The following is a 22,079-nucleotide window of genomic DNA, read 5'->3' on the forward strand; positions in this document are numbered from 1 at the left end:
GTTGGGCAGCAGGCTCACACCTCAGGCAGCAGCTGGGGGCAACACCCACAGCAAAACCCTCTGCAAGCAATCCCTGGAGCAGGGCTTCAGTGATGCATGAGGCAACATGACATTCAACCTCAGGCACCTCCTTTCTGCTCATTTCTCACCGCAAATGAGACCAAAGAGCATCATCCGTGCTGCAGAGTTTATTCTGCAGTTGAATGTTAAAATCCAAGTGCTTGACTCTAACCAAGGCCACAAAGCAATCTGCTCCTTCACACTTGCCCTTGCTCTGTGCAATAGTCAACTGCACCTAGTCCAAGATGTGCAATTCAAACCTGAGCACAAACTGCAGCGAAATGCATCAGCACAGTGCAGCTCTGGTGCTGAGACACGGCAGCACCGCCACCACTGTCCTCCTCACAGCTTTGCAGGGCAGGTGCAGAGAGCAGCAAGGTGGCGGAGGGGCAGCTTCGGCCTTCCATCCACCAGGTCACAAGATGAGATGACAGACTGTAGTGCGTGGCTGTAGGCTGGGAGGGAAAAGGAGCAAGCAGCAGTGTTACGAGATGAGCATTTCATTAATTAAAAGCTTCAGGCTTTCAATGCAAGAAAAAAAAAAATGTTTTTCTGTTTGCTATTTAAAAAAAAATAAACCATCAAGATGCCTGTAGTTTTCCACACTCTTTTTACAACATGCCACCTGTACAGCCACCTGTAAGATCCTCATTACAGAGCACTATTGTCAGCCAGAGGTTTCTATAAGGCTCCCATTTCTACAGCTTGGAAAGCCACCTAGCAGAGGGCTCCCAATTACTCAGCCAGGTGTTTGGCCAAGATCAGAGCACTCTCACATAAAGAAGATTTCCATCACTTTTTTACAAGCAATCTCCCAAGAGCAGATTTGGCATTTAAGCAGAGCACTACAAAAGCCACTAGGTTCCCATGCCCTTAACCAGTCTGTTCATTCTCCCCCCGTCAACATATCTACATTACAGCAGAGTTATTTAATGCTCTGCCACAGAGGCTGGCATTTTGCTGATGATGCCATTGAGCTCCCTGAAGAGACAGAGGGAGAGGGGACTGGAAAGGAGCAGCCAAGCACCTGGCTTCTCCCCAAGCACCATGCCTGAGCTGCCCCAGTCCTGCATTAGGCAAGCCAGCAGCTGGTGCACATCTGTGCAGTTAAGGTGTACATGAAGCACGGAATGACATCTGGTCAGGTTTGATTTCTCTCGGTGCAGTCAGACCCACACCCTCAGTTGGGTCTTTGCCATCTCCTCTTGAGATGCTGGAGCTCCTACCTTTGTGGTTTTTGTAGAAGATGCAGTTGTTGGCACAGGTAGTGGGGTGGGACTCCCAGAAGTCAGAGCTGCAGGAGCACAGGGGAGGCAAGTCGATGTTGTACAGTTTCATCTTCTCCTTCACCTCGGCTCTTAAAGCTTCTACATACCTGCAAGGCACAAAGCAGTCCCTTAGGCTCAGCACAAGGAGCAGAGGCCCGGCTGTTGCCAGCTCACCTTGTGTACTCCTTATTTCGCTGCTCTTTTTGCTTGACCTTCTTTAGTCTCCTCTCCTCCAGTTCAAGCTGGGCCAGAATTTCGCACACACTTTCCCCCAGGAAGGGTTCTTGCTGCTTAGCCACCTCCTGCATCCTCTGCTCCTCCACCTGGCGCTGGTTCTCCTTCTTGCTCTTAATCCTGTAGGCACAGAGAGCTTTCACTGACCACCTCAGAGTGGGAAGAAGATTCTCAACATGACCTCCATACCCAGACACGTGCTGGACTGCTGGCACCCATGCTGACACATACTCCTGCTCTCCCAAGAGCCAACTTCAGTGCTCTTAAACAGCCTCCCGAGGTGCTCCTCCAGCCTTAAGAAACTAAGAATGGTGCCTGAGGTCCTCTATATCCACCCAGAGGGCAGCAGTTCCTGGGGACAATTGCTCAGCCTCCCCACTTTCGATTTCTTCAAACTGGGCAGTTTGGACCCTGCTGTAAGCTGCCCTTGCAAGAAGTCAATGACAAGGAAAATATGGCTGCAGAAGTACAACAGAAAAATTCCAAGGATCCCACACCTACTCTAAACAGGCTTCAAGTTAATTTATTTTTCCTTTTTTTAACTAAACCTTTCTCCATTGCCTCACTCTCCCTTGCACCTACATGGCACCACAACGCCTTCCATGGAATCTGGACTGTATAACTTAAAAAATGCAAAGCACATTCCCTTGAAAGTGGCAATTACAAAGCACAAATACTTTAAACCAAAGCATGTGCCATTTTATTCCTGCTGATGAGTACCAAATGCTATCACATGTAACACACTGATCACTGCCAAAAGGCATTCCGAATATCAAAGCTGGGGAGAAGCCAGGGGAAGGAAGCATAATCGAACGGGACATTTCGGATGTTACTCTATTTGTTGGGTCAAATATGAATGCTGGGAATTAAAGTACTGAAGCCAAATTTCTCGTCAAGTTATAAACTCTTTTTTATGAAGTGGTAATAGTGCCTTAACTACACTGCCATAAATCTTCTGCTATAGAAACTAAGGTCAAGGCCAGCTTAGCATTACACAAAGTAATTGCAAAAACAGCTCTCTTTCGCTCATGAGCGGAGCAGTTTGCAGGCCCAGCAGAGCCCCTGCAACTAGGAAAAAAAAAAAAAAGAACAAAGAGGGAAAAAAAAAAGACCCATCACTAACTAGGAGGTCCCTAGTGTCTCGCCAGCACTTGCAGGGCAAGAAAGTGTCTCCAAAGCTCTGAGCACCAATTCAAGTTTCAGGAATGTGGCTGGAGAAACATTTCCTTACAATTTCTGTCTAAAAAATGACCACAAAAAAAAAAAAAAAAATCAGGACCTCATGCTCCAGGACACTGCACCGCAGCAGGCTGACTTTGTCATTTATGGGCTGGAGCATTTATGCTGCCTGCTGGTTGTCCCCTCAGATTGACTGGAACTGGCTGCAGGTGGCAGCTGAGCTACACTCCTTTTTGAAACTGTGCTTAAATTGAATGGAATGACCAAATCTTGCCCTCAAAGCCTGGTTCCACAGAACCAGTGTCAGAGCACAAGGGGATCACGCAGTTGTGTTATTTTATGCCAGAGCAAGTCAAAGACAAAAACATAGAGCATCTTTCTTCTTTGGTGTGAATTCACAGAGCTTCTCCTTTAAGGACCCCCCTAAATGGAAAAGGCGACCCAGCCACCATAACAGAGGGAGACTTCCACACAGATACTGAGTTTTCCATTCTGGGAACAAATGCTAAAAAAAGTTTTTATTATGCCATATAGATGTTTATAGCTGAGGGTGAAGGGCCTGATATAAAAATCCAGAGAAGATTGGCTTAAGAGCAATGTGATCTCACCCCAATGTTTCTGATTGTGGCAGTAGCATGTGGTCTAGGTGTCAGTGTCCCAGGGAGCTGTGTTGTGGTGAACTGCATCTCTCCAAGCCTGACACCTCAGCTCCCAGCTTCCCCCAGAGCTGCATGGGGACTCAGAAACTGAACAGAGATGTACTGAGTGCCTCCAAAGGACTCAGCACAGCTTTAGGGTCTCTGTTCCTGTTTCAGGTGAATGAAACCCATCCCAGAGTTAATGGTTTGGGCACCAAAACAGGAGACATTTGCATCACAGGGCTTCTCTCAGCTGACTTCCTGATTCGTTTTTAAAAGTTGATAAAGCGGCAAAGGAGTCAGAAAAGGTCCTGTCACTTGTGGTTTTGGACAGTCTTCACAAAGCCTCCCTACCCTGGACGTTGGGCTGCAAGAGGCAAGTGCTGCTCACCCACATGTACTCACTCAGCAATCCTCTTCTGCCTCTCCTTTTGCCTCTGCTGCTCCTTCACTTGCTCTCGCTCAGCGCTCATGAAGAGGCGCCTGCACCTCAGGTACTCGTTCTGACGCTGCAGGAATAAAAGTGCAGCTTTGAGAAGGATGTCTTGGAGCAGACTCACCTAATATTAGGTAGTACAGACACTCAGCTTGACTTCTGGAGCTTGTGATTATCAAGATGGAAACCTCACTCTTTCTCCAAAGGATCGTCAGAAATCTCTTAATAGCCCAAGACTGAAGAAAGAGATGGAGAGATGAGGAAAGGAGAACCAAAGCATCATGGAGCATTGGAGAGCTTTGTACCAGTGCTCTCTGACTGACCCTCCTATGGATATGGAATCTTTTGTCTGACAAATTTCTGAACTCTTGCTTTCCTCCTGGAAAAAGGCCTAGTTCCCACCTAATCCCACTAAAGGAGTGTGCTACAAACAACAGTGCACAACACCAAGTTGAACCCACCACATGCAGGACTGCAAACATTCAGTATTTGGGGTTCAGCTTAAACGCACAGCTGCAGCACAGGTGAGGAAAACTGCTGGCTAAAGATTACAGGCAAAGCTCTCCCATCTGAAGGGGAAGCAGTCAGCATGCAGTGTCCCTGAGCTCCACGATACCAGCAAGCTCAAGGCACAGATTTTCTCATCAATACCAAGAGCTTAGGGCTGAGGGTGTCCACCCTGTTCTTTGCAGAGGGCCTTGCACAGCTGGACATAAAGGCACAGGAGAGACTGGCAGGCTGAAAGGACAGAAAGCTGGATGGAAAAAAGCCACACGGAAGATCCTGCTGCAAAACCAGTTATCTCAGAGTGGATCAGAGCCAAGAAGATACAAAGCAAGGGGCAGAAGGAACAGTCTGACAAACCCCAGCTGCTGTCATGACTTCTAGAAACCACAATTGAATTTCTGGATCAGCTTGTTAGAAAATGCACGTAAAGAACAAAAACACAATTTGTTCGAAGTCCTTTTGAGTTTTAGGCTGTAGACTACGCAGAAACTGACAGAAAAAAAAAGAAACGTTCAAGTCAGAAGGAAGCAGGAAAAAATAAGCCATTTTCCTGAGGAATCCCAAAGAAGCAATCTCTTTGCATCTCCTGCATTAACATGAGACAAAGTGTTGGCCACAGATTGGTCCTGGTGATTAAATCAGACCCTCAGCATGCTACAGAAAGAGGCCAGATCCCATTAGCAGCACACAACAAACCCCAGCAAGCTTCAACCACTTCTGAATTGAGTTAAGCAGCACTGCTTTGCTCAAGCAAAGGGCCAGCCAAGAGGGAGGAAACTCCCTGTCTTGTGCTGACCAAGCGAAGCAGCTCACGCTGAGCACAGCCAAGTTCCTGCAAGCATCAGGGCTGCAGCTTGCGCCTGAAAGCCACCATCCCTCCTGCTGTGTGCTGATATGCAGGGAACCTTTTATACTCCCAGCCTCGTACACAAACAAGATAAACTGGGGCTTTGTTCATTTTTTTTCTTTTCTTTTTACTTAGCATTTTTGGCAGTTCCTCCCTCTCTCTCCATGCAACTGCAGAAAACAAATCACAGCACCTCACAGCCTTTGTTTTGCAAGGAAGAGGGAACCAAACCTTTCTTCCTAATACATCTTTGCATTATTCAGATCCCAGATATTGTGGGAATAGCTACTAGTGTTTGCACATAGGGTCACAACAGACCTTAAAAAAAGAACTTGGTGGGTTTGGTCAAGAAACCATCAGCACTGACAAACTCAGCAGATGCTTCACGCATCACTGCTGCTCCAGAGGCTTCTTATCTGAGCCAGCAGCATCACCTAGCTTCAGTGCATTTCACTCCTGAAACAGATACAAAACAATGAGCACCTAGCTGGAGCAGACCAACCTGCTTCTTGCTTTCCTCTTGGTCTATGCCAGCCCACAGGACAAGGGGAGCTTGACAACCAAGGGTTGTTCTCTGCAGAGACTCTGGTGGGCTCAAATCCTTCACTGATCCATTAGAGAACTGAAAGATAACATGAGAGAGCAGCATCAACATTCATCTTTCCTCAGCAAAATCCTCCAGGCTGGAGGCAGGTCCTCTGTGCATGATCCCCAGAGTAACACACTCAGCATTAGCTGCACACAGGATCACTTCAGAAGGACAGCACCCCACAGGAGGGACCTATACAGAGCAGGGAAGCAGTGAGGATGAAGGAGTAGCAGAGATGGAGCACCTGAACGCCATTCCCTGTTCCCTTCCACCCCTCAGGAGGAGGAGGGTGGACAGTAAGTAGTTTTAGTTTGCTTTTAGCTCTCACTGCTTTAATCTGTTATCAACAGGTAATAAACTAACCTCCTTACATTAAATCTGTTTTTCCCATGAACAGTAATCAGTGAGTGATCTCTGCCCTCGTCTCAACCCATGAGCTGTTTTTTGCACCATATTTTCTCACCCTGTTCTGTTGAAGAGTGGGAATGGCAGAGCAGTGGGATGGAGCTCAGCTGCCTATCAGTGTCACACCACTCCAGTAGGTTGGCTTCTCCCCATCACCAGACAGAAGACATGTTCTGCATCTCCATACAGGAGCAAGAGGACCAAAGCTTTGACAAAACACTTCTAGAGGTACCCTTAGACTTTTCTGTTTCAGTTCAAATAGGGATTCATAAAACCCTTTCACCTGTTGAACTTTCATTGTCAACTTCATGAAGTGTTGGAAAACAATAGCAACACAGGGAAAAGTGCAGAGGACAACAGGCAGCATCTCCTAAAACCCTCTGCCTTCTTCACTCCACTCAAAGTATTTGTCAAGTCAGTATTTCAGCTGGACCAGTCACCAGACAAGGTTGGGCACATGCTGCTTTAGCCATAATGTATTTGCTAACTACTCCAAGTAGTCCAAAGGACAAAACATTTGCAAACCCCCAGATACTTAATAAAACTGCCTGAAAACAGAAAACCCATCAATAAATACATTAGTTCCCTTCTTGGGAGCATGCACATTAATGGTGCCCCTAAGGATGAGTGATCTCGGCTCATTCCTCTCACGAAAAACTTCTGATCTTTTCCTTTTTAGAGGAGGTCTCTGGCCAGTTTGATGCACACACAGCTCTCCCATCCCACCATTGCCTCCAGAAGGGCAACAGGATGCGGGATAGCTGCAGGTCCTCCTGCCCCAGCCTGGAGCCTGATTAAGCATCCAGTGCAATTGCACAGTGAGTCTCAGATTTCTGCTGAGCATGAGACAACTGGCATGACAAGGCAGGCACACATAAAACTGCTTAGGAAGCCGCAGCGCTAAGATTAAAGTGGTGAGAGTGTAATGTCAAAACGATACAGCTATTCTAAGAGCAGGCACAACAGCTCTCATTACACTTACCCACTAACAGGCTTCAGGCATTTAAAAATGGTGCCCTTGTGCCTACAGATCAAGATACAAGTTCCTACATACCTTCTCACAGAGCCATTGCGTGCGGTGCATGCCAGAGAGCCTTCTCCAAACCACCAACCTCATGTTGCTTTCACACTCTTTGGTCTGTGTTGACCAGAGGTGACAGCAGGCACAAGCTTGCCAGGTGTGAAGGTGCAAATGGAACTACAACAGCAGTCTCACTGCCCCTGCCTGAACATAACTCCCAAAGATTTGCACTTCTTAAGACCATCTGGTCCAGACTCATGTCTTACTTGTCTAAATTCCATTTTGATGTAGAAATCATCATCTTGCTCAGCCTGATGTGGGGCTGTCATTTGGTCTTGCAGTTCAGCTGGAAGATCATGATGTCCTGCTAGAATAAGCTCCTCGTTCTCACCTTCGGTGGGCACTGGGGCATACAGCACTGATTGCTGGAGGAGAGAGGAGGAAACATGAGGTTCAAATGTGACTGCTTTGGATGCAGAGTGCAAAGGCAATGTCCTCGAGTAAGGGTTAGAGGTACTTTTAACCTCAGGGCACCTGCTCTGAGAAGCTAGTTGAGATCTGGCAAGCAGCAATGCAATGTATTCAAACATCACCGCAGGGCACAAGAGCCAGAAAATCTAGCAGGGTGGCTCCTGACTACATTCTCACCAACTGCAGATACAGAGGGGCAGAAGCATGCAGGGTGATGGAAAGAAAAAGACCTTTCCAGGCAACACTTCCTGACTGCAAGGATTTGGGGTGAGCAGGATTACTGGAGTGACACTCATTCTGTGCTCGTTCAGATGGTAAGTGGGCAGGCTCCTGAAAGGATATTAAAATATTTTGAGAGGCAGCAGATTGTTTCCTACAAACTAAAAATCAAAATGCCAGAAGCAAGCTCTGAGCCAGTTTGTTTGTTTTTTTTCCCTTGCTATCCCTTCAGCAGGATAGAAACAGAGACGGGAAGGGAAGGGAAGTGCCCGCAGGATGAATCAACAGGAGGAATGTGGGTTAAGTCAGGAATCGCCTGAGATGGTCATACTGCTGCAATTCATAGGCATGGAGGACAGCCTGGAGCCAGTTTGAAAAAGAAATTACTTGATAGGCAAAGGAACTGCTCTATCAACACTGGAACGACAGAAATACAACAGAGAAGCTTTTTCAATGGTACAAGAGAGTAGAGATCAGCAGTTATTGTCTTGTAAGGATGCTCTGAAGCCCCGAAGACAGAAGGAAATGAAAACACTGAGGAAAAAAAAAAATTCCTCGGGGAGTGATCAGCTGGGGAAAAGAATTTGGGTGCTATCATGCTGGTGACCTACAAACACTAAAGGCAATGAAAAGCCTGGTGAGCAGGACACAGGACAGGTAATTGTCACTCTACTGCAATCTAGGTATCTGGTTGGGAAAGACATGCAGCAAGAAACAGACCAGTAAGATCTCTGAAAAGTGTCTGACCCAAAAAGGAATCCCTGGAAGAGAACAGCAATGGTTTCAGGAACAGCCTTCTTGTTTAACAATCACAGGGAATGCAAGTCTTTACTGGGAAGAAGGAAAAAAAGAGAAAGGTGGAAAATAGGACCGAAAAAGCAGATGATCTATTAAACAGTGCTAACTGAACAAGTACAAGCTACTCTGCTGGAGTGGAGAGCCACGATGCATAGTGTGAGACAAACCTGGCTCATCTCCAAGCTATTTTGGTGCCTGTGATCAATGTGAGCACAGAGGAAATGGAGCATGGGTCAGATTACAAAAAGAATCATGTAGGAGGCAACACAAGCACACAGGGACATAAAACAAGTGCCACAAAGGCCAAGGCTGTAAGTAAAACAAGAGATATCAAGGTAATAATAAGAAATCAGGCTTTCAGTAATGGGGCTCAGTACACAAGGAGAGGGATAGCTATCAGAGGACACCAGGAACAACACTATTTTATGCTTCTGTGCATCAGCTTTCAGCCAAAGAACTGTTCTGAGCTGGTAACAGCAGTGAGGAAAATCTGGGACTAGAACTGGGAGGAAAAAAGTCAGATTATTCCTAGAAATTGAGACTTCTTCTGTAAGTGTGCAGGACCTGCCCTGGGCTACCTCCAGGACTGGCAGACAAGCTGCTATCAGCCCCCTTAGATACAAGTGGAGATCTAGATTCTTAGGAATGGGCACATACCTCAGTTTTAGCCCAGCTTTTGACAGGGCCTAATTCAGCACTTCGGGAAGGAAATATCTATTAGGTGAAACCATTAAAAGGACTTGCAGTACCGATGACAAACACTATCAAGACTCAGTCACAGTGGATTTGCTGAGAAAGGGAAGGACTAAGTGGGCTCTGCTCAATAATTTCGTTATCAGCCAGAGTGATGGAACAAAGAAATGCCTTGATTGCATTTGCAGACCCCATAACATCACATGAAGTTACAGAAGTATCTGAGAACAGTTTAAATGCTTGCATCCAAATCAAAGAGACTGGATGGAGAAGGCAGCACAAGGAAGCTCAATCAGGACAAACACAAAGGAAGAGCAGCAATTTATTGAAGTGTTAAGTCCGCAGCCTTTACACCTGAAAAGAAGGGGATAAGCTGCTGTCCTAATTATGACTATGGAAAACCATGCATATATGCAGGAAGAAAGATTCACATTAACACAAGAGCTCTCTTCTCTTCTATCTTGGAGTAATAAGACAAAGCAATGCAATAAATTAACATATTCACTCCAGACTAAAGTTGCCTACGGAAACTAAGAGAGCCTTCTTGTCAGAGGTTTTAAGAAAGCATAGATTAGCCTTTTTCTGCAGCTCAGGTAGGAGGGTGGATGGGGTGAACCACAACCTCTCCCACACTTGTTCCTCACTGCTGTGGACAACCCGTATGACTCCCACGCTACACATCCCACAGCCTGTTGCCTTCTTTAAGTGCCTGCATTGCACAGGCAGGGACTGTGTTACCCATGTCAGGCAACACCACCACTAACAGGTAACTAATGTTATCTATTCATCTTGCTGAGCATCAAGGACTTAAATAGAAGGTATGTGTAGTGTTTGAAATAGATACAAGTTCCTTGAGCCATAATTATAGTGTTTCTGCAACTCTTGTTCACAAAGCTGACTTGAACAGACATCCAACAGTACAGAGTAGGAAGAGCCAGACCAACCCTCACATAAAAGGCATTTTCTAGATAACAGCTAGCCAAAATGCACTTCACCTTTGATGAACCTGAAAAGAGAAAGGAATGAAGAAGTGCAAGACAGGCAGGAAGTTGGCTCCAGTGGAGGTAATGAGACAAAATAGCAGGTTGGGCTGCTGCTAGTGTTTTCCAGGACTTGCAGATGGGCAAAGTACATCAGTGAAAAAAAGGTCTTGGCATACAAAGCAGGACACAGTTATGCCAGTAGCTATGGCATAAAGCTGATTCTGAGCAATCAGAACAGGATGAAATTCAACAGCACAAAAGGTCAGGCACTTGGGACTAATCTTGTTATGTGACTCCTATGTACTTAGTGCTCTGAGAAAAGGAGATGCATGCCAATAGCTGTCTGCCTGAAGCCAGCCTTGAATGAGGAAAGTCCTCCAGATCTCTGCCATGTGCACAAAACTGACTGCTGCAATAGGAGCAGTTGAAGTTTGCTGAAGGGCACGCAAGGGGTGGGCTGATCACCACATTCCTTCCAGATCCCCAAATTACAATCTAAGCCTTTAAAATATTATTTGAATTCTTACTTCCTAGTTTATCTTTCATTAATCTTGCAAACAGAGGTGTTTTCACCCACTCTGTCCTGCTGCCTTCTCTGAAAGGTGGCTGCAAGAACAAAGGTAGAAGTGTCCATGCAACAGAGCCCTTGGGTCCTGCTCATCCATGGGCAGGCACATTGTCACCTGAGTCACAAAGCCACAGGTTTTGCTGAAGAATCTCCCTGAGCGAATCTTCGGGTTTGGAGTTAGGACCAGCCCTGCCCACAGCCTCGCAGGTAACTCACCCCCTGCCCAGCTGCCCCACTTACATCTTGCTTCTGGCCAAGCGTCCATGTGCCACCTGGGAGCTCTGGGACCTCCGTGCCTTTGGGCACTGTCCGACAGGATGCCAGCCTGCGCCGAACTTGTCTCATGGCTTTGCTAAGCTGTCATGAGAGGGACAGAAGGACAGACACAACATCAGGTCAACAGATGCTTTCCAGAAGTGCCACACCAAGAAATTCGTTGACATAAAAGAGGTGTCCCAGTGGGCCCTGCTCAACTCCAGCTCCTAGATAAACACACATTATAAAGTAACAAACGCACCATAACCATCACTACTGAAAACACTTAAGACAGTCCCTACAGCACCTTTACCAAGATTTCAGGATCCCGCACACTTGGTCTGCAGGTCACACGCTCAATGAGGTGGCACCATCTAGTGCCTCCTCTCCAACATGACATCCCAGTACAGCAATAGGTCACAGCTGAGTATTTCCAGCAGGTTTTAACAAAAATTCACTGTATCTACAAGCAGTGAGGCAAGTACAAGTGTCCTATGGAGTGGTACACCAATATTTCTTAAAAACAAGTAAAATGTAAGCCAACGCTTTGATCAGCATAAAAAAAATATACTAGGGAAGTGCTGTAAAAAAGGGTAGAAAACAAAATATTGCCCATCTTCCATCTTAACACTGAAGCACTCAGCATGACAGAACAGGGATGGAAAGGATGAGTGTGGAAGGGTCCCACGCACCTGGGCAGCTTGCTGCTGGAAGGGCTCGCTGGGCACCCCCTGCTCCTGCTGCTGTGCCAGGGCAGCGTGGGCACTGGAGCTGCAGATGGCAGGCACAGGGCAGCTCCGGAACACACACGTGTTCTTCTTGGGTGTCAGGTGCAGCACCGAGCCCGAGCACTGCACGGCGAGGTTGCTCTCCTTCTCCACCTGCCAGGGTAAAAAGCCACGTGCAAATCTCCAGTGATCACCTCCCACCTGGCTGGCATGTGCTTCCACAGAAGCTCACACTGAGCTTACAGGATCGTACCCTTCTGTGGCTAAAACCAAGACACTAAAGTACCACAAGCAAACACCAGCAGTTTGGCAGCTCTTCTGCTCTGAGTGGTTCTGGCAGTAATGTGAGGACATACCCACTCAACCGTGCCTTCTCATCACTGGAAGCAGCCCAAACACCCTCAGGGTGCCCAGAACTGTTGGTATTTCAGTACTTCCCTTTCTCACTGTACAGCGAGTTTCTGGCAACTATCACTGAAGTTAAAAAGGAGAAAGGATCAAATAATATATTCAAAGGATCATCTAAAACAAGCTCTTGGAGGGAAATGAGAATAATATGTCATAGCAATTCGCAAGCAGCATTTCCATGGGAAGAGAAACAGACTGTTTTTCCCTAAGACAACCAGGAGACACTTGCACTATTCACAATTCAGTCTGGCTATTTTTTAACACTGGAGATCTGAGAGGTCAGCAGGACTCTGTTCTTTAGCTATTGCCCCAGAGAGCCAGTGACCTTTCCATGTGGAACAGAAGGCTCAGTGCACCCTTAGTATCAGAGCAAGCCAAGGTGTTGGGCTGCCTTACTTGTGGGTTTGCCACTTGCAAACTGGCAAGTGCCTGCTGGAGCCACAAGTTTCTTGGTTTTTTCTTACTAATACCCTGACTTGGGGTTGATAGTGTTTTTACCCCAGTTTAGAGGGACATGTTGCTTTGGAAAACAGAGAGGAGCTGCTCACCGCTTCACAGGACCTCTGAAGCTGCTGCTTTCTTCTCATCTTGACCTGCTGGTTCACCCGCCGCTTCACTTCTCCCTGGAAGTGCCTCAGCCTCATTGCCTTCCTCCTCTGTTGCTCCTTCAGCTCCTCCTCAACCTGAAACGCCGAAGCCTGGAAGAGATAAAAGCAGATTTCACAGGGTTTTGCAACATTGCAGGATGGTACCAGCCCATATTCCTGCTTCCCTTCCAAAGACCTGTAGCAACAGGCCAGGCCAGTAGCACCCAGAGAGCTTCATGATAACATTTTATTTCAAACGTGCACAGTACCAGCTTGGACAACATCTACTGAATTGTTACTAGCTAGAATGAAATCTAACTAGCCAGGTGCTGTTACAGAGCACACACGCTTCCTCCTTTGACACAACGCACAGAAAGGAAAAGTAAGAGCATAGCCTAATACAGCGACTCCTGATCACTGTTCCACAAATGGATGCTCAAATATTCAAAACCAAAGAATCGGGCTGGCCCAGGTTGTGTTAATGCTCTGTACAATGACCCACATCCATTTTTCACTAAGTGTCTTGCGAGAGCAGTGCTGGAAGCATATTGAACACCACAGACCACAGCACAGGCAGAGCTACTGCTTTGACAATGATTTTTACCATCCAAAGTGAAAGATTAAAACGAACAACCTAACAATCAGGTTTTCATAGTTCACAGTTGAAGCCAAGCCAGACAGTCCTGCTAACACTGCCAATGCTTAAAGAAAACCAGCTCCATTTCCTGGTTGCCAGATCAATAAGTCAGTGGGCAAAACTCTGGAAAAGGGATCTGCAGGGGCAGATTGTCACCTGCTACAGGGTAATTCAGTTTTATTTATTTAGATGCTCAGTTTTATACTGCTTTACATCAAACACAGCTGTGAGAAAGAGATTGAAGGGCAATAAGTGGAGCCACTGGTAAGCAGCTGACAGACAGGGCTGTGGGGTTGGTATTGGTTACACCCACCACATACTTCAACAACCTCGCAGGGATGGCTGCACCCCACACCTCGGTGCCAGGAACACGAATGGCAGCCGGGCCCCATTGGCACAACCACAGCACAAAGGCAGGCAGAACTCCGCACTGCTAGCAGCACTGATGATACCATCTCCAACTCACCATGTTCCCTGCTGGCAATCTCATTAGCAATGCTGATTGAAGACATTCATTTTATTTTTTAATATGACCCAGTGCTGTATGCAGGTGTATTAAACAAGCTCCAGTAACCTCACGCAACTCTGCCCACACCTGAAGGCACAAGGGCAAAGGGGAGGCACGAGCACAGCTGGCGTATGGCAAACGTGCAGAAGGTGCTCCGGCACACAGCGAGGGCTCAGCCCCCAAAAAGGATCAGCAGCTCTCAGTTGGCTTCAAAACCTGAGCCCCAGGAAAGCTCCAGCTCACCTCGAAGTTTGGCAGTGGAAGTTGTATGAATACAGAGACAATTCATTTCCATATATTATCTCAACCTTTCAGAATTTAAATTACAATATGGAAATAAATCATCGCAGAAGCACAGGAGCTTCTGTAACGTTTCGACATTAATTACAGGGGACTGAACTCATCATCCTATATTTAATGCACTTCTAGTCCTCTTATAATAACCCTCAAAGCAGAAATCCCTGAGATAAGCACCAGAGAAGATTTTCTTAAGCATTTCTAATGGGGTACTGCAGAGATTGGCTCCAAACCCGACAGCATTTCTTTATTTATTTTAAATCAGCAACTTGGAATAAAACCTCTGCTTACAAACATCCTTTAGACACAAACAGGGAGGTGGCAAACAATATAAAGTGCACTGATACAGGGCAAAACGTCAGTAGTTGTTAGCTCTGTCACCCATGGTAGAGGTCAGCTGCTGGTAGCAAGCTGGAAACGTGGAGATCCAGCTAAAGTTACAGTGCGTGGTTTAAAAAGCTAAGTAATCAACAGCAGCTCTCTATATAATCAGTAAGGGTCTTCATCTGATTGGTTCTGAAATTAATCTGTTTCTCATAAAAAACGCAGCGAACCAATCCAGAGTGCAGGTGGAAGGGAGGGCAGGCTACATGGGCACCGCGGCCCCTCGGGACCCCATCACACAAAATAATACGTGCTCCCGGCTGCCTGCAGCCCGAGATGGGGCTCGTGTCACCCGCCCGGGGCGGGCAGCAGTGGGGCGGAGCCCCTCCCGAGCAGCCCAAGGGCGCAGCACTCACGAAGGCACGGCTCTGCTCGCGGGGGCCGCTCTCCACCCAGGCGCCCACCGGGGCCACTCGTAGACTCCTCTCGCCCAGCAGCGCCCGGCCCGTCCGTGGGGGTCTCGCCGGACGGCCCACGGCCCCCCGGGGCGCTCGCGGCCGCAGTCTGGAGGACGGCAGCATCCGGGCACGGCTCCGGGCCTGCTCCTGGGGGGGGTAACGAGGGGCTGAACGCGGACGCACGGCCTACAGCGCCATCCCCCGCCCTCCGTGACCCACCCCACGTGCAACCCCTCACACCCCAGGGTCCCCACCACACCCACCGCCTCCGCAAATCCCAGGGGTGGCGCCTCCTCCCTACCGCCCCACAGAGGCCCCACACAGCCCCTCTCCCATCTAAGGGGGAGATCCCCTTCGGACTCCTCATCCCCAAAGCGCCACAGGACCCCCCCCACGCACCCGGACCGCACCAACCGCCACTTCCGCCTCAGCCCTCCGTTTGAATCCTGGCGCCACTTCCGCCCGCAGCCCCGCCTATGTTCCCGCCCATTTTCCCCCTCCCTCAGCGTCCCCGGTTCGCGTCCCGCTGCGGGCGGAAGGGATGATGGGGGCGGGGGGGGGGGGAAATGGTGTGGAGGAGGTCCGTGCCCTGGGAGCCTCCGGAACGTTGTCCTGAAACATCCCTGAGCACCCCTAAAGCGTCCCCAGAGCATCCTCGAGACAGCCCAGAGCACAGCCTCGAAGAGTCCTCACAGAGCATCACCCCCGCAATCCCCGGGGCATCCTGCGAGCGCCCCCGAGGGCTTCCCCCCTCAAGCATCCCCAGAGCATCCCTAAAGCATCCTCCAGCTCATCCCTCTGAAACAACCCCTGGGCATCCCACAAACAGCCTCCAGAGCATCTCCCTGAAACGTCCCACAGAGCATCCTGAAAATGCAATCTAAACCCTGAAGATGTCATTTACTGGGGAGCATCACCCCCATAAATCCCCCCAGGCATCCCCAAAACACCCCACAAAACATCCCTCCAAGCATCTCTGAAGCACCCCTGAAGCATCCCACTGAAACATCCCCCAGAGCAGCCCAAAAGCATTCCCTGGCCCGTCCCAGAGCACCCCCCCAGGAAGCCCTTCTGAGCACCCTGGAGCTGCCCGTTAGCACTCCCCAAACCACCTCCCAAACCTTCCTCTGAAAGACCCCCCACAGCATCTCACCTCCGATCATTCGCCAGCATCTCCCTCCAATCCCCGAAAGTCCCCCCAAATCACTTCCCTAAAAACCTCCAAGCACTCCCCCCAAACAATTCCCCCAAAATCGCTGAGCATCCTCCGGTGTGCCCCCAAAGCCCCCCAGCGCCCCCCCAAACACCCCCAAACACCTCTGAGCATCCTCGCATGCATTCTGAGCCACGCAGGCAGCCCGGGGCAGCTCAGCGCGGTGGTGTGATGAGTTGGCAGCGCCCCGTAGGACGCAGCTCCGGGCAGCCTGCCCCGCTCCCGCTGCCCCATTGAGCCGTGCCGGGAACTAATTGGCACTGGAGCTGGAACGCAGCCTGGAAACAGCCAAAAGGGAGCGCAGGTTGGAGGTGGGGGCAGTTTTGCAAAATGTGACCCCCCAAAAAATAACAACAAAAGACCCCCCCAAGGAAATGGGACGCAGCACCCTGCTCCCCAAACCCCACGGGACATTGCAGCCATCCCATGGAAACAGGGTGGAAAATTGCAAATCTGGGTGATTTCTCCCCAAGCAAGTGTCAGCTCGGGCTGCTGGGGAGGCGAAACACACAGGGCTCTATTGAGAGAGCGAGGGACAAATAAAAAAAGGGAAAAAAATTGCCCGGGCTTGTGGCCAGCAGCACGGAGGGACGTGCCCGGAGCGGGGCTGCAACGCAGAGTGGGGCCCTGCAGCCGGCCCGAGATGTGGGGAGCTGTGGGCACCCCGCGCCTGCTGCCCGCCGCCTGGCTCCTGGCACTGCACGCAGGTAGGGGCGGCTGCACCGCCTGCACTATGCCTTCTTCCCCTCTTCCTTTTTCCACCGAAATAGGGTGGGACTGAATGCAAGGGGGGGTTGTTTGGGGATGGTTGTGGTGCAGTGGGGGTGGATGGGTGCTGCTACCTCTCTTGGCAGAGGGGTGGAAAGGGGGGAAATGGGGCTGAAAGATGTGTAAAGAACTGCATTCCAGGGAAAGTGGGTTGTGTTGGGGGGGGGGGGGGGGGGGGGGCGGCCCCCCAGGTTCTGGCAGCAGCTCCTTGGCTTTCCCAGACCCTTTTCTTGCTCACTCTTCACCTTCCCTTCGAAGCCCTTTGGTCGCCCCTGTTACCCCCATCCTGCTGCAGCTCACTCCAAAGTATCACTAATTCCCTAAATCCCCCCCCAGAAAAACTGATTTTGGGGACTCAGCACCACCTGAGGTTCCAGCCCCCACCCCGGGCCTGGTGCAGGAAGGCAGCTGCTGTTTTGCACCATTTCTCTGAAATGTGGACCCATAAGTAGCACAGAAGATGTCGGGCTGAGGATGCAAAGTGCATTGGTTTTGAACTCCAAAATTTATTACGTGGAGTGGAGGGGGAGGGTTGAAGAAATCATTGACCTTTTGGGGAAGTGTTGGGAGAGGTCTGTGTGATGCTCCCTAAATCCCTCCCATTATCCCCCAAAAGCTTGAAAAAACAAAGCAATGGGATTAAAACAGGCACCCAGCTGTGTACGAGGGATGGGGCAGGGGTTGCATCCTGGCCCCGCAGCCAGGTTTTCCCCCAAAATTTCACCCCACAGTGCCTTTTCGAGGCCGAGCTTCATGGCTGCTCGGGAGGGCGGATGGACGGACGCTGCATACTAATAGGTCCCGTGACTTTCGAGCTTGTTTAAACCCTTTCTTGCTCTGCTCGCCTCCCTCCTCGCCCACCCCAGCTGATTTCCCCCGTTCAGTCTGGTATTTGTTCACCTCTGAGTGATGCCATCTGGACAGGGACTCGTGAAGTCCCCACACTGGTGGAGACTGGGGTTTTGGAGAGTAAACCCATTATTTATTTATGTATGTATTTCTTTTTCTCCAAAGAACAGTTTTGTAAGCTTTGTTGTTTGCTTTGAGCTCAGCTAGTTTGCATTTCCCCGTGGGGTGATGGGGACTGGTGGGTCCCCTTGAAAGTGGGACATGGGGACTCAATCCCCTTCACTGTGGTTGTGCACAGAGGGAGGGGTGTTGGCTGGACAAGAGCATCCTCTACAGCTGGGGGTGTGATGCAAAAACCTCATCCCTGTGCATGCATCTTTGCCACAAGTTGCATCAGACCTGCAGTGCACTTTGCAAGGGTTGCATCAACTCCACAGCGCATTCGGAAAGGGTTTCATCAACCGCACCAACGCACTTTGCGTCGATACTCCACTGCGCTTTGCAAATGATTGCATCAACCTCTCCAATGCCTTTTGCAGAGAGCTGCACCAACCCTTGCAATGCACTTTTTTGAGGCAATGTATGCATTTTTGAAAAACTCCATGCAAACAGTGGGGGTGCTGCAGTCGAGGGCTTCTTGGGGATGCTTGCCGCAGCTCCGGGAGGGGATTTCCCCTTTTTCGGAGAGCCGGGACGCGGCGCCCGCTGTCTCCCCCCGTCCCCAGGTCTGCTGGCGGGGGTGAACATCACCAGCCCGTCGGCTCTGGTGCGCGGCACGGCGGGCAAAGCGGCGCTGCTGTCAGTGCGCTACGCCAGCGCCAGCCCCGACAAACCGGTGGTGAAGTGGCAGCTGAAGCGGGACAAACCCGTCACCGTCGTCCAGTCCATCGGCACCGAGATCATCGGCAACCTGCGGCCCGACTACCGAGACCGCATCCGTGTGCTGGAGAATGGCTCGCTGCTCATCAGCCCGTTGCAGCTGGCCGACGAGGGCAGCTATGAGGTGGAGGTTTCCATCACCGATGACACCTTCACTGGCGAGAAGACCATCAACCTCACTGTGGACAGTAAGGGCAAGGAGGGTGCCTAGACGTGTTTGGGTTTTCCCAACAGGACAGCTTTGTTCTGGGAGGGATTTGAGCAGCAGAGAGTTATGTGGGGACTTTGGCCATATGGAGAGATGGTTCTGGCTTGCTTGCAGCCAAATCATGTCCCCAGTGGGGTTTTGAGGTCCTTTCCCCATCCCCTGGGTCCATCCATGTCCTGCAGGGCACTGGTGTCACCTGGGCTCCCATCATCCACAGTCCCCATCTCAAAGCCACAAGTGCTGGTGGCCTCCTCGACAGTGCTGGAGCTCAGTGAGTTCTTCACCCTCAACTGCTCACACGAGAATGGCACCAAGCCCACCTACACCTGGCTGAAGGACGGGCGGCCGCTGAACAACGACTCCCGCCTCCTCCTCTCCCCTGACCAGAAGATCCTCACCATCACCCGCGTCCTCATGGCAGATGATGATGTCTACAGCTGCCTGGTGGAGAACCCCATCAGCCAGGGCCGCAGTGCCCCTGTGAAGCTCACTGTCTACCGTAAGATGTGTCCCTGCAGCTGGCCATTGCTGGCAGATGATCCTGCTTAAGCTTTTGGGGGTATTTCTGCCTCACTGCTCTCTCTTAGGCCGGAGTTCCCTTTACATCATCCTCTCCACGGGTGGCATCTTCCTCCTCGTAACTCTGGTGACTGTTTGTGCCTGCTGGAAACCTTCCAAGAAGTATGGCTTGGAGAAATACAGGAGACAAAGGGGATCCTTCTCCTGACCTATCCCATCCCATCCTATCCTTCCCTTTTCCATCCCATCCCATCTTGTCATGTCTCATCCCATTTGCTCCCCTGCCATGTAATCCTGTTCCATTCTGTACCATTTCATCCAATTTACTCCCATCTCATCCCATCCCAAATTGCCCTGTTCTGTCCTTTCTCACCTTGTCCCATCCCATCCCATGTCACCCAACTCTGTCCCATCCTGTCCTATCCCGTCTCACCCCATCCCACTCTCACTATAGCACCGTGGTCATCTGTGGCTGTGTCTGGGGCCATTCTCTCATTACCATCATCACTGTCACCACCATGGCAATGACCATGACCATCAGCATCAACACCAACATGACCATGACCATGACCACCACCATGACTATCATGGTTACTATAATCTTGACCCACGACCACCATCATCACAGCCTCTGTTCACTCTCCAGACCGAAGCAGCAAGCAGAGCCACCTCCCCCTGACTACACAGAACAGGATGAGGAACACCCCAAGCATGAGGGTGAGTGCAGTACCGGCAGCACGGGCAGCACTGCGCCATGGGCACCCACCTACTCCCCTTCCTGCAGCTGAGACCATCCCGCGTGGCGCCGACCATGATCGCAAGACCCCCCTGGCCCTCTACATCCTCAAGGAGCAGGTGAGTGGGCAGCAGGGCTGGGATGCCCCGCAGTGCAATCCGGAACACTGCGCTCACCTCAGTGCCCATGCTGTCCCTGCAGGACACCACAGCACCTCAGGAGGATTCATCACCACCCGCTGGGCGCTCGCCAGGACGCGGGGCTCGCCGCTACCATCGCTCACCTGCCCCAGCCCGGCCACCCCGCTCACCCCCCGGCTCCCCTGCGCGATCCCGCTCTGCTGCGCGCCTGCTGCGGGCCACCGGGGTCCCCGCCATCCGTGAGCAGGAGGAAGGCAGCGCCCTGGAGATCAGTGCCTGAGCTAGCGGTGGTGCTGGGGAACGCATGCATGGCCCGTCCTGGCCCAGGCGTGGAGGGGTGACACGGGGCACGATGGAAAGTCACTAATTTGGTATTGAACTCTGCTGGAGCTGCACCCTTCCACCCCGTTGGGGTGCTGGAGTGTTGCTGTAGCGGCCATGGGGCCGGGTGTGGGGCGCATGGGGAGCACACACATGCATGTATGGGATGTACGTGGAGCATGCACAGAGAGCCCACACCATCTGCAGAGAAAGTGAGCATGGAGCATATGGAGTGAGTGTGCACAGAGCATGCACAGAACACGTATGTGGTGTGCAAAGAGAGCATGCAGGAATGTATGCAGGAGAACACTGAGTGTGCTCAGAGTGTGCAGGGATATCACAAACAGAGCATGCAGAGTGATTGTGCATGAAATATATGGAGAGAGCATGCAGACAGAGTGTGCATAGACCCTGCAAGAGAACATGCATGGACTGTGTGGAAAAAGCAGCTTGGAGTATGGGGAGAGGGCATGTGCAAAGGATGCAAGGGAGCATGCACAAGAGTGTACAGACAGAGCATGCACACAGTGTGCAAGGTAGCATGCAAGAGCGCATAAAAAAAGCGTGTCAAGAGCATGTCAAGAGAGTGTGCACAAAGCATGCAGCTAAGACCAAACAGACTGCATAGCAGATGTACTTACACAGAATGTGTGCAAGGCATGTGCATGGACCATGCAGGTAAGTGTGCAATTTGCAGAGTGTGCCAGTGTTTGGAGTATGCTCCAAATGTGCATGGAGCGTGTAGAGAGCATGAGTGTTCAGAGAGCATGCATGGGGCATGTGGAAGGAGCATGCATGGAGTGTGGGAGAAGAACATGCACAGAGCATGCACATGTTATGTATGTGTAACAGCACTGTGCACATGACCACAGCCCCGTGCATGCAGTTGGTGTGCAGGCTCCCCTGCGTGCGCACACCCACACACACCAGTGGAAAGGCCCCCCCAGCCCTCTGGCTGCACTGTACCCAAACGCGGACACAAGTCCCAGCAGTGAGCAGTGCCCTCGCAGCCACCAGCCGCCCTCTGCTGCCTCTGGATTTTCTGTGAAAATCACCTGTTCTTCAGCGCACCCACGTGCATTGCTGCAGGATTCCCCAGGAATAGGTCTAGGACAGAGCCGAAGGGCCAGGGCACCAGAGTGGGTGCTGAGGCACCCCGTGGTGCTCAGCGTGAGCGAGCACTCGTGGACGCTACTAACCAATAAACTCCATGTGTTACCCAGCTCCAAGGTGCTCGGTGTGTTGGGGTGGTGTGCTGGGAGTGGGGGCAGTATCAGGAAGGTGGGTGGCAGATGGGAAGAACCAACTCAGTGCACCCATTCAGGCAG

The 22,079-nt window shown here is 50.6% G+C and overlaps 2 protein-coding genes across 4 annotated transcripts; one reads left to right on the forward strand and one right to left on the reverse strand.

Moving 5' to 3' along the window:
• Positions 1-173: 173 nt before the first annotated feature.
• Positions 174-15,566, reverse strand: CCDC15 (coiled-coil domain containing 15). Its single transcript, XM_040652273.2, has 11 exons — positions 15,518-15,566; positions 15,077-15,265; positions 12,856-13,005; positions 11,864-12,052; positions 11,157-11,273; positions 7,451-7,609; positions 5,672-5,791; positions 3,785-3,888; positions 1,503-1,682; positions 1,287-1,435; positions 174-515 (listed from the first exon to the last, which is right to left on the reverse strand). The coding sequence occupies exons 2-11, from the start codon at positions 15,239-15,241 to the stop codon at positions 403-405; spliced, it is 1,446 nt and encodes a 481-aa protein (XP_040508207.1). The 5' UTR covers positions 15,242-15,265; positions 15,518-15,566; the 3' UTR covers positions 174-402.
• A 1,381-nt stretch (positions 15,567-16,947) lies between these two features.
• HEPACAM (hepatic and glial cell adhesion molecule) lies at positions 16,948-21,973 on the forward strand. 3 transcript variants are annotated; one of them, XM_046903784.1, is made up of 7 exons: positions 16,948-17,038; positions 18,635-19,015; positions 19,253-19,534; positions 19,623-19,716; positions 20,201-20,271; positions 20,339-20,409; positions 20,492-21,973. In XM_046903784.1, the coding sequence occupies exons 1-7, from the start codon at positions 16,975-16,977 to the stop codon at positions 20,708-20,710; spliced, it is 1,182 nt and encodes a 393-aa protein (XP_046759740.1). In that variant the 5' UTR covers positions 16,948-16,974; the 3' UTR covers positions 20,711-21,973. The 3 variants fall into 3 exon arrangements, with proteins under 3 accessions (XP_046759740.1, XP_024999011.1, XP_046759741.1); XM_025143243.3 differs by having other exon boundaries at positions 18,674-19,015; XM_046903785.1 differs by having other exon boundaries at positions 18,752-19,015.
• The last annotated feature ends 106 nt before the right edge of the window (positions 21,974-22,079 follow it).

This window comes from Gallus gallus, chromosome 24 (genome assembly GCF_016699485.2).
Source record: "Gallus gallus isolate bGalGal1 chromosome 24, bGalGal1.mat.broiler.GRCg7b, whole genome shotgun sequence".
NCBI lineage: Eukaryota > Metazoa > Chordata > Aves > Galliformes > Phasianidae > Gallus > Gallus gallus.